Source organism: Pan paniscus, chromosome 1 (genome assembly GCF_029289425.2).
Source record: "Pan paniscus chromosome 1, NHGRI_mPanPan1-v2.0_pri, whole genome shotgun sequence".
Taxonomy (NCBI): domain Eukaryota; kingdom Metazoa; phylum Chordata; class Mammalia; order Primates; family Hominidae; genus Pan; species Pan paniscus.
The window spans coordinates 224561339-224575937 of record NC_073249.2 but is presented as its reverse complement, the minus strand read 5'-3'; the positions used below and the strand labels follow the sequence as shown (position 1 = coordinate 224575937).

The window sequence follows — 14599 nt, the reverse complement described above, 5'->3', positions numbered from 1 at the left end:
TGTCCCAAGAGCCCCTGTAGTGTGCTCCTGGGAAGGGCTGGGGGGGCTGGGGGGGCTGGGAGAGGCCCAAGGACAGCTGTCACTGGAACCCCAGCCAGATGTCCAAGGAAGCCGGCCAGAACACGGAGCAGCCAGATGGCCCCAGCTGCACCTGTCCAGGGAGCCCAAGCAGCCTCCTTGCACTGGAGAAGCAGCTGTGAAAGTAGACAGAGTTGAGACTTCGCCATGGTCAGGAGAAAATGCAAATTCCCAGGAACAAGAATCCTTTAAGCGATATGTTTTTATAAAACTAAACAAATCAACAAATAAATCTTGAAGGCGGATGGTTTTCCCAGCAGTGCAGGGGTGGGAGGGAGGCCGCTGGCACTCCTGGGGCCAAGGGGGACAGGCAGTGGTCCTGAGTCTGCTCAGAGAGGCAAGGCAGAAGGAGCTCGCCAGGCAGGTCAGCTCACATCTGTCCAAGTCGCTCTGGTCAGAAACAGCGACTCTCCCCCATTCCCCCAGCGTTCCCACCAGGCCTGGGCTGCTGGGAAGCCCTTGCTGTACCCAGGAGCCCGACCCGCAGTATCCTGGCACAGAGCCACTTGTCACTCAGAACAGTCAGTGTCTCCAACGCACAAACATCCACTCCTCTGTTACCAGTTAAAGCACTTTAATGCTTTAAGATGAAAACGAAATCCCATCCGTGTTTTTCGTGTAAGATCGTGCTTCTCCGAGCAGTATTAATGGACGCCCTCCAATGACATAACAACTGTTTTTGGTAATGTAATCTTGGGAAAATGTGTTATTTTTTTAGCTGTGTTTCAGTGGGGATTTTTGTTTTTGTAACATAATAAAGTGTATGTTCCAATGACCGGTTCTCATGACTCAACCTAAATCTCCAAAGGGCTCAGACAAACAGGGCGGCTCCTCACAGGCAGGAAGCCCGTGGCCCCTGTGGCCGGCCCTGGCACCCCACTTGAGTTTCTCTGTGTCGTGAGTCTGATGGGTCCCTGGGGTGTCCCTCTGCCCTGTGCCTCGGAGGACCTGCAGGCCAAGCCGAGTAGCCTCATGGGACTGACCGGGCCCCTCAGGCCTCCTGAAGTACAGGCCCATGAGCCCTCATCCAAGCCCTGTGGGGCCCAGGCCTTCTGGACTTTAGCTAGGCCAAGCAGGGTCTCAGGGCGTCACAAACACCGACACAGAACGCACTCCCGTTTCTCAGCAAAACCTAAGAAAACAAAAGGCAGCAGAGAGCCTCATGTTGGCTCAAGCCAGGCTGAGACCAACGGGCTTCATTTCAGTTCTCTTGGTTCTCAGGTTTCTTGGTTTCAGAGTTGTGAACAGGGACTAGGGACCTGTCACAGCAAAAACAAGGCTCTAGAAATCTGTTCAACCTTGAAGGAGGCCTCAGTCTTTTTAGAAATTGGCCTAAAACAAAGATAGAAAGGACCAAGGCAAGAGGGGGAGATGCCGCCAGGAAGCTCCACCGAGTTCCCCCACAGGTGAGGTGCCATGCCCGGCCCTGGCCCCACCTTCCTGGCTAGCGCTCACGCCGTCACACCAGAGCCCGCTCACCCCTTTCCCTAGGCTCCTACCTGTCCCCACGTCCACCAAGGAGGGCTGGGCGGCGGTGGGCCCACCCCCTCATAGCCACAGGACTCTGGATCATGAAGGTGTTGAGGCCTCAAACTAGACAGGAAGTGGAGGGATTCTGGATGTTCCCTCGGCAAGAGGGTGCCACATAGAACGTAGAAACGGGGACTCTAAAACGCCCTTTCAGGAATGAACACAGAAATGTGAGTGCTTTCAGCACAAGGGTGAGTTTGAATATCTTTGTTTAAAAGGTTAGTTATTTTTTTAAGTATAGCGTGAGAAATACAGGCCATTATTTTCAAATATATAAAAACATCTCCAGTAAGTTCCACACAGAATTTTGGAAAGCTAAGCTGGACTCAGAGCAGGTCTGCTGCTCCCCAAGGCACTACCCTTCGAAGGAAGGTTTCCACCCACCCCCAGCTGCAAAATGGAAAGGAGAAAGCCCGTTTCCAAAAGGTCTCCATGCCCCTTTGGGTGGAAAACAGCCACTGTTCATTCCCACGTTCACATCCAAAGAGGAAGCCTAGATTCAGGTGACAAGAACAGAATATGGGCTTTTCATACCACACACATATATTTCCTATTTCTCAGGAATGGTGCTGTGTCATTACTATGCACAAATCGGATTCTTCAAGAAAATTGTTTTTTAGGCCGAGCATGGTGGCTCACGCCTGTAATCCCAGCACTTTGGGAGGCCGTGGCAGGTGGATCACGAGGTCAGTAGTTCGAGACCAGCCCGGCCAACATGGTGAAATCCCATCTCTACTAAAAATATAAAAATTAGCCGAGCGTGGTGGCACACGCGTGTAATCCCAGCTACTCAGAAGGCTGAGGCAGAAGAATCGCTTGAACCCGGGAGACGGAGGTTGCAGTGAGCCGAGATCGCACCATTGCACTCCAGCCTGGGTGACAGGGCAAGACTCCGTCTCAAAACAAACAAACAAAAAATGTTTTTAAATACTGGTGTAATTACCCCAAAAAAGGCCTAAGGAGGCCTGCAGCCCGCCTCATGCATGCGACATTTAGCCTTAACAGCTTCACCAGCCCTCGGCCCTGTTTGCCACAGAAAAGCTGAAACCGCAGGTTTCTGAGTCAATTTACAGCGCCCAATCCCTGACCTGCCCTCTTCCTGAGAGAGCCAACCAGAGGCCTCCAAGGCCCTGCCAAGGGAACTCTGACCGGAAGAGCATCTCTGAGGCCTGCGCACAACACAAAACACCTAAGCAAGCCCAACTTGTGTCCTTGGTCTGAAGTCACATCCTGAAAAGCCTGGTTAAACCAGAAATGAAACATACATGGTTTCCCAATGCTTCCCCTTCTGAGTCTCCAGTGAGGACAAGATCGCCATGAGGTTTTGTCTCCCTCTCCCAGTAACAGTAACAAGTGAAACAGGCAACTGGATATCCGGCAGGATCTTGGCTCCAGCCTCGGGTTGGTTCACGGAGCTTCTGTCTTCACCACGGAGGCCTCTGCCTATTCGCAGGGCAGGTCCACATCTGACCGGTTCCACCACGACTGCTCCACAGCCACGGTCACCCGGGAGGCCCTGAGGAACTGCTCTTTGGTGATTTCAGGAGGTTATTTCCCTGCACATTTGCACAGATTCAGGACAAAACCCAACACTGCGGAGCCAGACAGTCTTCCTCTTGTTGGGGCATGTGAAGGGGCCACTGGCCTCTGGGTGGGACACTGATCCTAGAGAGGCCCACCTGCCCCTCTTGGACAAGCCCCACCCAGGTCCAGGAATTCTGCTCAACCTCTCTGGTTCCCAGTCACCCCCAGGACTGACAGAGGGTAGAAAGTGTCCTATCTTCCAGGACACATGGTATCCACTAGATCTCAGGAGTTCAGAAGTAGTTATTTTATAAACTCAGAGTTTAAGAAGATTTCTCAGGACGTGTCAGGCAACATGGTACACGCACAGAACCCCAAAGGAGCATCTCTCAGAATCTCCCTCAAGTACACGCAACGTAAATGATCACTGAGATGGACAATTTCAAATCTGAACCCAGTATCTGGAATGCAATTTTCCACCTGAAATTGGCATATCATCTGCACTCACTGCAGCCTGGAAGGCATCTACCCATTGAGCATCAGGACATCCCAGGTTCCTCCTGAAAACGTCACCCACCTTTAAGGGTTCTGACAAAGTGTCTGAAGAGCTCTCGATAGGAGTCCTGGTAGCGGCTAGCCTGGGTCTGGGAGCGAAGGGACAGGGACATGCCGCGCCCGGTGATGCCCAAGGAATTCTGATTCTCCATCTGCAGCATGCCTTGGGACCCACACACCCAGCTAACGACCTCTATCTAACCTGCGGAATCAACCCGGCTGACGACCTCTATCTAACCCGTACAATCAACCCAGCTGATGACCTCTATCTAACCCATAAAATCAACCCAGCTGATGACCTCTATCTAACCCACACAATTAACCCAGCTGATGACCTCTATCTAACCCACACAATCAACCCAGCTGATGACCTCTATCTAACCCACACAATCAACCCGGCTGATGACCTCTATCTAACCCGCAGAATCAACCCAGCTGATGACCTCTGTCTAACCCACACAATCAACCCGGCTGACGACCTCTATCTAACCCACACATTCAACCCAGCTGATGACCTCTATCTAACCCGCAGAATCAACCCGGCTGATGATCTCTATCTAACCCACACAATCAACCAAGCTGATGACCTCTATCTAACCCGCACAATCAACCCGGCTGACGATCTCTATCTAACCCGTACAATCAAACCGGCTGATGACCTCTATCTAACCCGCACAATCAACCCGGCTGACGACCTCTATCTAACCTGTAGAATCAACCAAGCTGATGATCTCTATCTAACCCGCACAATCAACCCGGCTGATGACCTCTATCTAACCCGCACAATCAACCCGGCTGATGATCTCTATCTAACCCACACAATCAACCCGGCTGATGATCTCTATCTAACCCACACAATCAACCCAGCTGATGACCTCTGTCTAACCCACACAATCAACCCGGCTGATGACCTCTATCTAACCCGCACAATCAACCCGGCTGATGACCTCTATCTAACCCGTACAATCAACCCGGCTGATGATCTCTATCTAACCCACACAATCAACCAAGCTGATGACCTCTATCTAACCCGCACAATCAACCCAGCTGATGATCTCTATCTAACCCACACAATCAACCCAGCGGATGACCTCTATCTAACCCACACAATCAACCCAGCTGATGACCTCTGTCTAACCCACATAATCAACCAAGCTGATGACCTCTATCCAACCCACACAATCAACCCGGCTGATGACCTCTATCTAACCCGCAGAATCAACCCGGCTGATGATCTCTATCTAACCCGTACAATCAACCCAACTGATGACCTCTATCTAACCCACACAATCAACCCGGCTGATGATCTCTATCTAACCCACACAATCAACCCGGCTGATGATCTCTATCTAACCCACACAATCAACCCAGCTGATGACCTCTGTCTAACCCACACAATCAACCCGGCTGATGACCTCTATCTAACCCGCACAATCAACCCGGCTGATGACCTCTATCTAACCCGTACAATCAACCCGGCTGATGATCTCTATCTAACCCACACAATCAACCAAGCTGATGACCTCTATCTAACCCGCACAATCAACCCAGCTGATGATCTCTATCTAACCCACACAATCAACCCAGCGGATGACCTCTATCTAACCCACACAATCAACCCAGCTGATGACCTCTGTCTAACCCACATAATCAACCAAGCTGATGACCTCTATCCAACCCACACAATCAACCAAGCTGATGACCTCTATCTAACCCGCACAATCAACCCAGCTGATGACCTCTATCTAACCCACACAATCAACCCAGCTGATGACCTCTATCTAACCTACAGAATCAACCCGGCTGATGATCTCTATCTAACCCATACAATCAACCCGGCTGATGATCTCTATCTAACCCGTACAATCAACCCGGCTGACGACCTCTATCTAACCCACACAATCAACCCGGCTGATGACCTCTATCTAACCCATACAATCAACCCGGCTGATGACCTCTATCTAACCCACACAATTAACCCAGCTGATGACCTCTATCTAACCCACACAATCAACCCGGCTGATGACCTCTATCTAACCCACACAATCAACCCAGCTGATGATCTCTATCTAACCCACACAATCAACCCGGCTGACGACCTCTATCTAACCCACACAATCAACCCAGCTGATGACCTCTGTCTAACCCACACAATCAACCCAGCTGATGACCTCTGTCTAACCCACACAATCAACCCGGCTGATGACCTCTATCTAACCCGCACAATCAACCCGGCTGATGACCTCTATCTAACCCGTACAATCAACCCGGCTGATGACCTCTATCTAACCCGCACAATCAACCCAGCTGATGACCTCTATCTAACCTGTAGAATCAACCCGGCTGATGACCTCTGTCTAACCCACACAATCAACCCGGCTGATGACCTCTATCTAACCCACACAATCAACCAAGCTGATGACCTCTATCTAACCCACACAATCAACCCGGCTGACGACCTCTATCTAACCCACACAATCAACCAAGCTGATGACCTCTATCTAACCCGCACAATCAACCCGGCTGATGATCTCTATCTAACCCGTACAATCAACCCGGCTGATGACCTCTATCTAACCCGCACAATCAACCCGGCTGATGACCTCTATCTAACCTGTAGAATCAACCCGGCTGATGACCTCTGTCTAACCCACACAATCAACCCGGCTGATGACCTCTATCTAACCCACACAATCAACCAAGCTGATGACCTCTATCTAACCCACACAATCAACCCAGCTGATGACCTCTATCTAACCCACACAATCAACCCAGCTGATGACCTCTATCTAACCCACAGAATCAACCCGGCTGATGACCTCTATCTAACCCGCACAATCAACCCGGCTGATGATCTCTATCTAACCCGCACAATCAACCCGGCTGATGATCTCTATCTAACCCACACAGTCAACCCGGCTGATGACCTCTATCTAACCCACACAATCAACCCGGCTGATGATCTCTATCTAACCCACACAATCAACCCGGCTGATGATCTCTATCTAACCCGCACAATCAACCCGGCTGACGACCTCTATCTAACCCGCACAATCAACCAAGCTGATGATCTCTATCTAACCCACACAATAAACCCAGCTGATGATCTCTATCTAACCTGTAGAATCAACCAGGCTGATGATCTCTATCTAACCCGCACAATCAACCAAGCTGATGATCTCTATCTAACCCGCACAATCAACCAAGCTGATGACCTCTATCTAACCCGCACAATCAACCCAGCTGATGATCTCTATCTAACCCACACAATCCACCAGGCTGATGATCTCTATCTAACCCACACAATCAACCTGGCTGATGACCTCTATCTAACCTGCACAATCAACCCAGCTTTTCACAGTGGACTGGCGAAGGGTGGAAAAGGGCAGGTGTCACCTCCAGTCTCTGGTTGCAGCTGTCTGTGCAGTGCTGGCTGACATCCTGGTCGCAGCTGTCTGTGCAGTGCTGGCTGACGTCCTGGTCGCAGCTGTCTGTGCAGTGCTGGCTGACGTCCTGGTCGCAGCTGTCTGTGCAGTGCTGGCTGACGTCCTGGTCGCAGCTGTCTGTGCAGTGCTGGCTGACGTCCTGGTCGCAGCTGTCTGTGCAGTGCTGGCTGACGTCCTGGTCGCAGCTGTCTGTGCAGTGCTGGCTGATGTCCACGCGGACCACAGCCTCACAGGGAAACTTCATGCTGATCACAACAGCATCTGCATCTTTTAAGGCGGCCATATCTAAGCAGAAGAAAACTTTAGATGATACAAAAGTTGATTTAGGCAAATGAGAAACTGTTTTGTTTGGTTTTGTTTTTGAGAGAATCTTGCCGTAACCCAGGCTGGAGTGCAGTGGCACGATCTTGGCTCACTGCAAACTCTGCCTCCCAGGTTCAAGCAATTCTCCTGCCTCAGCCTCTCAAGTAGCTGGGATTACAGGCATTCACTACCACACCCGGCTGATTTTTTTGTATTTTTAGTAGAGACGGGTTTCACCATGTTGGCCAGGCTGGTTTCGAACTCCTGACCTCAAGTGATCCTGCAGCCTGGGCCTCCCAAAGTGCTGGGATTACCACCACACCCGGCCTGAACTCACGGCTTTAACTGAAGCAGTGGGCGGAAGGCATAGCCAAGTAGTGACACAGAAACTGGTCCTTAATAGAAAATTAAATTGTTCCAAAATGGGTCCCTGAGAGGCACGGGGACGCTGCCCAGCAAGCAGTCCAATTCCGTGTTTGCTAAGCTTCTGTAGCGTTGGCGGTCCCAGGCCCAGGCACCTTCTGGACCCTGGGAGTACAGCCATGAGCCTAGCAGAGCCAGTCCCCATGTCCCACCCGGGAAGCGGGCCCCAGACAGGTACTTGTCTGGCCTTCTGAGGAAGAGCGAGAAGTGGACAAGAGGACAGTGGGGTTGCGGGGGGCGGCACCCGTGAGCCTGAGGCAGGAGATTAGGGTCTGGAGGCAGGGAACCTAAGGCTGTTTCACAACTTCCTTGCACTATGTTGAAGGGAAAACCCTAACTTTCCACTCCTAAGTAACAAAAGGACCAGAGGCCTTTGCAAACCCCACTCACGTTTTCTGCCTGGCAGATGGGAAACTGGCTGTCTGCAACAAATCAGACTGATTGTGGGTCAAGTCTTCGTTTGCAACTTTGTAACTTCACTCACTCCAGCCTCTGAATGGTCGCTGTTCACACCAATCAGACTGATTACAGGCTGAGTTTTCATCTGCATAGAAGTATAACTTTGTAACTTCACTCCAGCCTCTGACTGGTTGCTTTTTGCAACCACTTCGTTTACATGAGGTGAGCATAAAGTGGCCAATGGGAAACTTCTAGGGGGTATTTGGGCCCAAGAAGATTCTGTATCCGGCCCTAGAGCTGCTGCTCGGGCCACTCCCACACTGTGGAGTGTGTTTCATTTTCAATAAATCCCTGCTTTCGTACTTTTGCTGCTTCATCCTTTCTTTGCTTTGCTGGGTGTTTTGTCCAATTCTTTGTTCAAAAGGCCAAGAACCTGGACAATGTGCAGTCAAGACCCTCGACCCGTGACAGGCCTGCGGGGTCTGCGGAGACCATGGCCTCCACCCGTGCTCTGGAGAGCTCAGAGCAGGCGGGCACCTGGTCCAACTGAGGTCTTACAGGGAAGAGATTGCAGGCAGATGGCCACAGCCAGGATGAGGACATGGCTGGGATCGGGGTGGTGGCCAGCGGAGCAGGGTGGGTGGGTGAACTTTGGGCAGACGGGGGAGGCAGTGCCAAAAGGGGGTGCTGACGAGACAGAGTGAAGCGGGCACTGAGAGAAGTCAGCGCTGGCACTGGCTGGGCCTGGACTTGCCCCAGTACACAAAGTGTGGTGTGAGGGGTACCACGTCAGTCCCGGCCCAAGCCTCAGGATGTCTCAGTGCTTCTACTTTGGTCCCCTGAGGCCATCAAATGTGTGGCCACGCTGCTGTGGGGACCTGAGGAGGCGTGGGGACGACATGGAAGAGAACCCAGGTGACAGCGGGGCCCGGCCCTGGGACCCTGGTGGGGCTGTTCCAGGCAGGCCGCTGACCAGCTGGCTGTAGTCACGTGAGTGACCACCGGGCAGACCAGAAGAGGGACTCCAGCCAAGCCCAGTCCGGGCTGCAAAATCCTAACTACCCAGTGGCTGTTGTTTCAAGTGTGTGGTGTGTCATAAAGCAACAGATAATCTGTCCTCTTCAGCAGCCCTCAGGACCCACCCTGAGCTTCTGCTGCCAGGCCAGGACCTAGGAACCAGCATCCCCAGCCCCGCCTTCACCTGGTGCTCGCTGATGATCTGCTAATCTGTGTGCATCCCACCCTGGCTGTGACTTCCAGCCGGGACTGTGTTTCTTCACCTTTGCAACCTGAGAAACGACAGGGGGCCTGTCACATCGCAGGGGCTGGAGAAATGGTTACTACAACAGTGACTCTCAAAGTTCATCAAATGTGAAACACTTCCTGCATGATGCCTGAGGGATTCAGTGACGCGACCATTTAGTCATCTGTTTTACATGTGCTCCATGTTACTTTATCTGCTCCCCAAAGCTGGGAGTGGGGGAGGAATCCTGAACAGGGGCCCCAGCCTGTGCTACATCTTCAACCAGCCTCGGTGGCCATAGGAGCACCTTGCAACAGTGAAGCCCACTCTTACCTGGGCAGAAGACATGTCCCAGAGAAAACACAGTGTCCGGAGTGGCTTCCCCCAGCAACATGCATACGGCATCCGCGTCGTGCATAGCAGCGTTGTAGAAAGTCCCACCTGGACACAAGGGAGGGTGAGCTCTGGCTTCTGGTCTCCAGGGAAGCTACTGGCGAGAAGCATTGGAGGGTTCTGGGTCACAGGGAACCACGTGACATGGACACAGATGCCACAACGCTGTGCATTCCCCCAACAATGCAGATGCCCACCTGCTCTCTTTAGGGAAGCCGGAGAGGCCACCGGGAACAGGCTGTGACGGCGGTGATCCAGTGGATCCTCCCCAGGGCGTGGCTGACAAAAACTTGCTTGTGCAAGAACTGGAAAACCGGATCAAAGTGCCTAGGAGAGGAGTCAGGAGATGAAGCAGGCAAGCCTATTCCCCGAAGCCCATTCTCCCTGACACCTGGGCACGGGGGCAGACATCACCTCAGCCAGCCCAGCCCACAGCTGCTCGGAGAGCATCCCTCACGATTTCAGAAGCTGCCTCCGGCAGGCAGCAAACAACTACTCCAGAGACACTGCAGGAGTAAAGTGGAATGTTAAGAGCGTGCTTTGAGACCTAGAACATTCCAGAATCCATGCTGCTAACACCACTCTATAAACCATCTCAGGCACGAGAATAACAGAATTTGAAAAAGGCCTCAACAAAGTAAATTGTGAAAACATTTCTGGTATGACTTATTTCAGAATTTAACCTGCTAATTTTGAGGAACAAAATACAGATCCCAGCCAAGTCACAGAATAGGCTTCTGTGAGTCAAATTCTATTAAGATCCTCAGGGACAGATGCGGTGGCTCACGCCTGTAATCCCAGCACTTTGAGATTTGGCTGAGGCAGGAGGATCACTTGAGCCCAGGAGTTCAAGACCAGCCTGGGAAACATGGCAAAAACCAATCTCTAGAAAAAATACTAAAAACAATTAGCCAAGCTTGGTGTCGCACACCTGTAGTCCCAGCTACTCAGGAGGCTGAGGTAGGAGGATCACTCGAGCCCAGGAGGTTGAGGCTGCAGTGAGCCATGATCGTGCCACTGCACTCCAGCCCGGGTGACAAAGCAAGACTCTTTCAAAAAAAAGATGCTCCCTTCCTCAGCCTACAGAGGTCAGCCTCAGGTGTGGGCTGGACAGGAGCCCGGGGACTTCCGAGGACTGTGATCTCCAGGCTGGCCACACAGGTGTGTGCAGTTCGTAAAAAACACACCGACTCGGGCACTTTGCTGTGTGTATCATGTATGAACGTGTGCATTCTGTGAATGTGATACCCGAGTGAAAAGTGTGAAAACCTGCCTAAAGCAGATGCCACAGATAACTGAAAACTAAAATTTGCAGGCCGGGCGCAGTGGCTCACGTCTGTAGTCCCAGCATTTTGGGAGGCCGAGGCAGGCAGATCACAAGGTCAGGAGATCGAGACCATCCTGGCTAACACAGTGAAACCCTGTCTCTACTAAAAACACAAATTAGCCGGGCGCGGTGGCAGGTGCCTGTAGTCCCAGCTACTCGGGAGGCTGAGGCAGGAGAATGGCGTGAACCCAGCGGTGGAGGTTGCAGTGAGCCAAGATCGCGCCACTGCACTCCAGCCTGGCGACAGAGTGAGACTCCGTCAGGGTAAGACTCCGTCAGAGGAGTGAGACTCCGTCTCAAAAGATAAATAAATAAATACATAAAATTTGCCAACTTTCCAAAAACACACAAAGCATTAACATTCACGAACGTTCTTCTGCAGTGGCAATGGGCTTTGCTGAGACACAACACCGTCCGCTGATACGTTCAGAGCCCTCCACATGCGTTAACAACCTGGGGTCAAACTCTCCCCTTGCTACGCTAGTAAGAGCATGTCCAAACCTGGACACACCAAAGGTGAGCCAGGCCTGCCCTGTGAGCAGCACCGGCCAGCTCTGCGAAACACCAGGCAGTGCCCAGCCCAGGCCTGAACACAGTGGCTGCGCCTGACCCCAGGGCTGGGTGGCTGCCCTCGAGCCCGTTTACCTGCTGTGGCTGTCCACACCCTGTGGACAGCAAGTATAGATGCTGCTCTAGCTGCTGGAGACACCGCTCATGAACAGGGTGGACGTGTCACACCCAGCTGCTCCAGTGAAGGGAGGAAGCCAGGACCCCATTGCAAAGGCTGTACATTCAAAATATCCCAAATCCAGCCATACTGCTGCCCTGGTCCGGGCCCATCATGCCCCATTGGCCCCCCAATACCCCTCACTGGTGTCCCTGCGTCCTTCTCCTCCGCCCCCTGAGTGTGAGCTCAAACCAAACCAACCCCTGGCGGCTTTCAAAGCCTCCGGGTGGCCCCCAGGCTCCTTGGGCCTGGGACCTCGTTGCCTAGCCCTCACCCCATTCACTCCGTTCCTGCCAGCACGGCCACTCGGCTACATCAAGGCCTGGAGAAGACTCAGTGTCCTCTTTGTAGAGTGTGCTCGTCCCCGGATGCCCCCACGGCCATCTCACTCACCCACCTAGGTCCCTGCTCCAATGCCCCCTCCTCAAGTCTTCCCCAGCCATCTCACGTAAAACAGCACTCCCACCAGCCTCCCTCTCCCGACTCAGCGTGAGTTCTCTCCACAGAGCTTATTGCTACTGATGTGTTGAGATCTACTCATCTGCCTCTGCCCCCAATTCAGCAGCACAAGGATGGGGACTTTGCAGCATTCAGAGCCATTTCTCCAGCCCCCAGGACGGTGCCCGGCACACAGCAGGTGTTCAGTGAACCTCTGCTGACAACTGAAACCGTACCGCTGGTCGTTGAGGACAATGTCTGCATCCTGTTCCCGAACCACTCTGGTGTTGGCCCAAATGCTCAGCTCTGAAGGCTCGCTCCACATCACACAGCTGGTCCTCCACCACGTACAGCAAGCAGCAGCTGTTCTCATCCACCACACTCTGCAGCAGTGCCGGACTCCCGAAGCCCACCCCAAAGATGCCCAGGCCAAGGTGGCCAGCCACCCCGGCTCCAAAGTCACGAGAGCATCTCGGGCCTCCTCCGGGGAGCACCCTGTGGGAGGCTTCAGAAAATCTCTGGCTGGTCTGCTCTGCGGGCACTGCTGGTATCTTTACTTGGAAAGCAGGAAACACTGAAAGGTGGCCGGTGGAGGCAGATGGTGTTGCATCCTCCTGGGCAGACAAGTCGCTGGTGGTGGTGCTGATGGCAGTAGGGTTGACAGGGAGCAGAGACGTGTGGCCCACAGCGGGAGGAGGTACCGTGCCAATGCTGGGACTGCCCGAGAGAATGAGCTGAGGCTGAGGCTGACGGGGCAAGGGCGGGTGGCACGGGTGTGCAGTAAGGCTGGTGGCAGCGAGATCCGAGGTGGCTGAGCTGGACAAAAGACACATTCACTTAAACAAAGTGGCAGGACTCACAGCACCCAGTCCACAATCATCTCAGAGGATCAACAGTGGGGAGTTACCTTGCAGACCAGTATGTATCTGGCTTGTGATAAGGCAGCATTCAGGTGGCCACGGACACTTTAACAAAACTGCGAGACTTCACAGGGTTTACTCCCTAAGCAGGCAAGCCACTAGCAGATCCCGTAAACGTAGTGTCATCAGGCGGCCTGTCCACGCACTTTGGAAACGTTTACAGGGCAGAGAATCCTAAAATAGCCCGCAGCCCGCTGGGATGTCTCCTGAAACACCAGCGTTGGCACTGACATTTACATGAGAATGGGCGTCCGCAGGCCGTGCTGCCTGCCCGAGGACAGGTGTTCCAGGATGCGGTCCCTCCGCACGCGCACGGGCAGCTCGCAGGCCCTGCAGTAAAGGGTCTCCACCACAGACGTGTCCCCAGAGTCACTGTGCTCAATCAGGTGCTTCACCACCAGGTCGGTGAACTCCGCCGCGTAGTCGTGTAAGGCCTTCTTTTTCCCGCCCATTGTCGGGTCCGGGATGGAAACGGAAGCAGCCTCGACCCCCGACCGAGGGACCCGTGGGATCTGCGCTCACCGCCCTGCGAGCAGAGGCGTTCGTGTCGGAGCCCCCACACCTGGGGAGCGGGGAGCTGTGGTCCCTGGTTGTCGCACAGGAGAAGGGGGAGGGAACGGGGCAGGCGGGGAGGATGAGCGCTTCCGCGTGCAGCGGGGGCTGCAGTGGCTCCGTCCGAGCTGGAGTGGTCTCCGAGGGGCGGCGGATGCTCGGAGGGGGCGGATCCCTTAGGGCTGGGGGCCAGGACGATCCCACCCGGAGAAGCCTCGCGGGCGAGAAGAGGGTCCCTTCCTGCGGGGGCAGATGGAGGCGCGGGAGCCTTCCCCGGGAGGTGACCGAGGCCAGTCAGCGGCCCCGGGGACCCAAGGCCGGGGACTCTCGGCGGCCGGTGGACGGGCAGGGCCGGCCCGCCTGGGCAGGCGGCGGGGTGAAGGTGTCCAGGACCCGAGGCGGACGGCCCCGACTGCCACCCGCCAGGCACCCGGCCCATCCCCGGCTCCCATCTAGGGATCCACACGCGGGCGCCGCGGCGCCGCGGTTTAAAGCCTGTGAGTTCCCGCAACAACCCGGATCCGGAAGCGCGGGGTCGCGGCTGGGCGAGGGCAGGGGTAGGGGTGGGGCCTTCGGTGCAGACCCAGGGCCAAGTCGAGGGAGGCTCCGGGCGCGGGGCGGGGTCTTGGGCGTGGGGGCGGAGCCTGCGCGGGGCGTAGAGATCTGACGGGTCCCAGATGCACCTGCACCCAGGTGCTGACTGCCCCACCTTAGGCGGTTTCTCTGGGCCCGTTATCTCCA

General features: G+C 54.1%; 1 protein-coding gene across 3 annotated transcripts; it reads right to left on the bottom strand.

Moving 5' to 3' along the window:
- Positions 1-1800: 1800 nt before the first annotated feature.
- Positions 1801-14390, bottom strand: LOC100969779 (uncharacterized). Of its 3 annotated transcripts, none has more exons than XM_063602237.1 (5): positions 12623-14376; positions 10092-10221; positions 9835-9988; positions 9460-9547; positions 1801-7418 (listed from the first exon to the last, which is right to left on the bottom strand). In XM_063602237.1, the coding sequence occupies exons 1-5, from the start codon at positions 12648-12650 to the stop codon at positions 7030-7032; spliced, it is 789 nt and encodes a 262-aa protein (XP_063458307.1). In that variant the 5' UTR covers positions 12651-14376; the 3' UTR covers positions 1801-7029. The 3 variants fall into 3 exon arrangements, 2 of the variants coding, with proteins under 2 accessions (XP_063458307.1, XP_063458306.1); XM_063602236.1 differs by having other exon boundaries at positions 9835-9991; positions 12623-14375; XR_010111411.1 differs by lacking the exon at positions 9460-9547 and having other exon boundaries at positions 9835-9991; positions 12623-14390.
- Between the last annotated feature and the right edge of the window lie 209 nt (positions 14391-14599).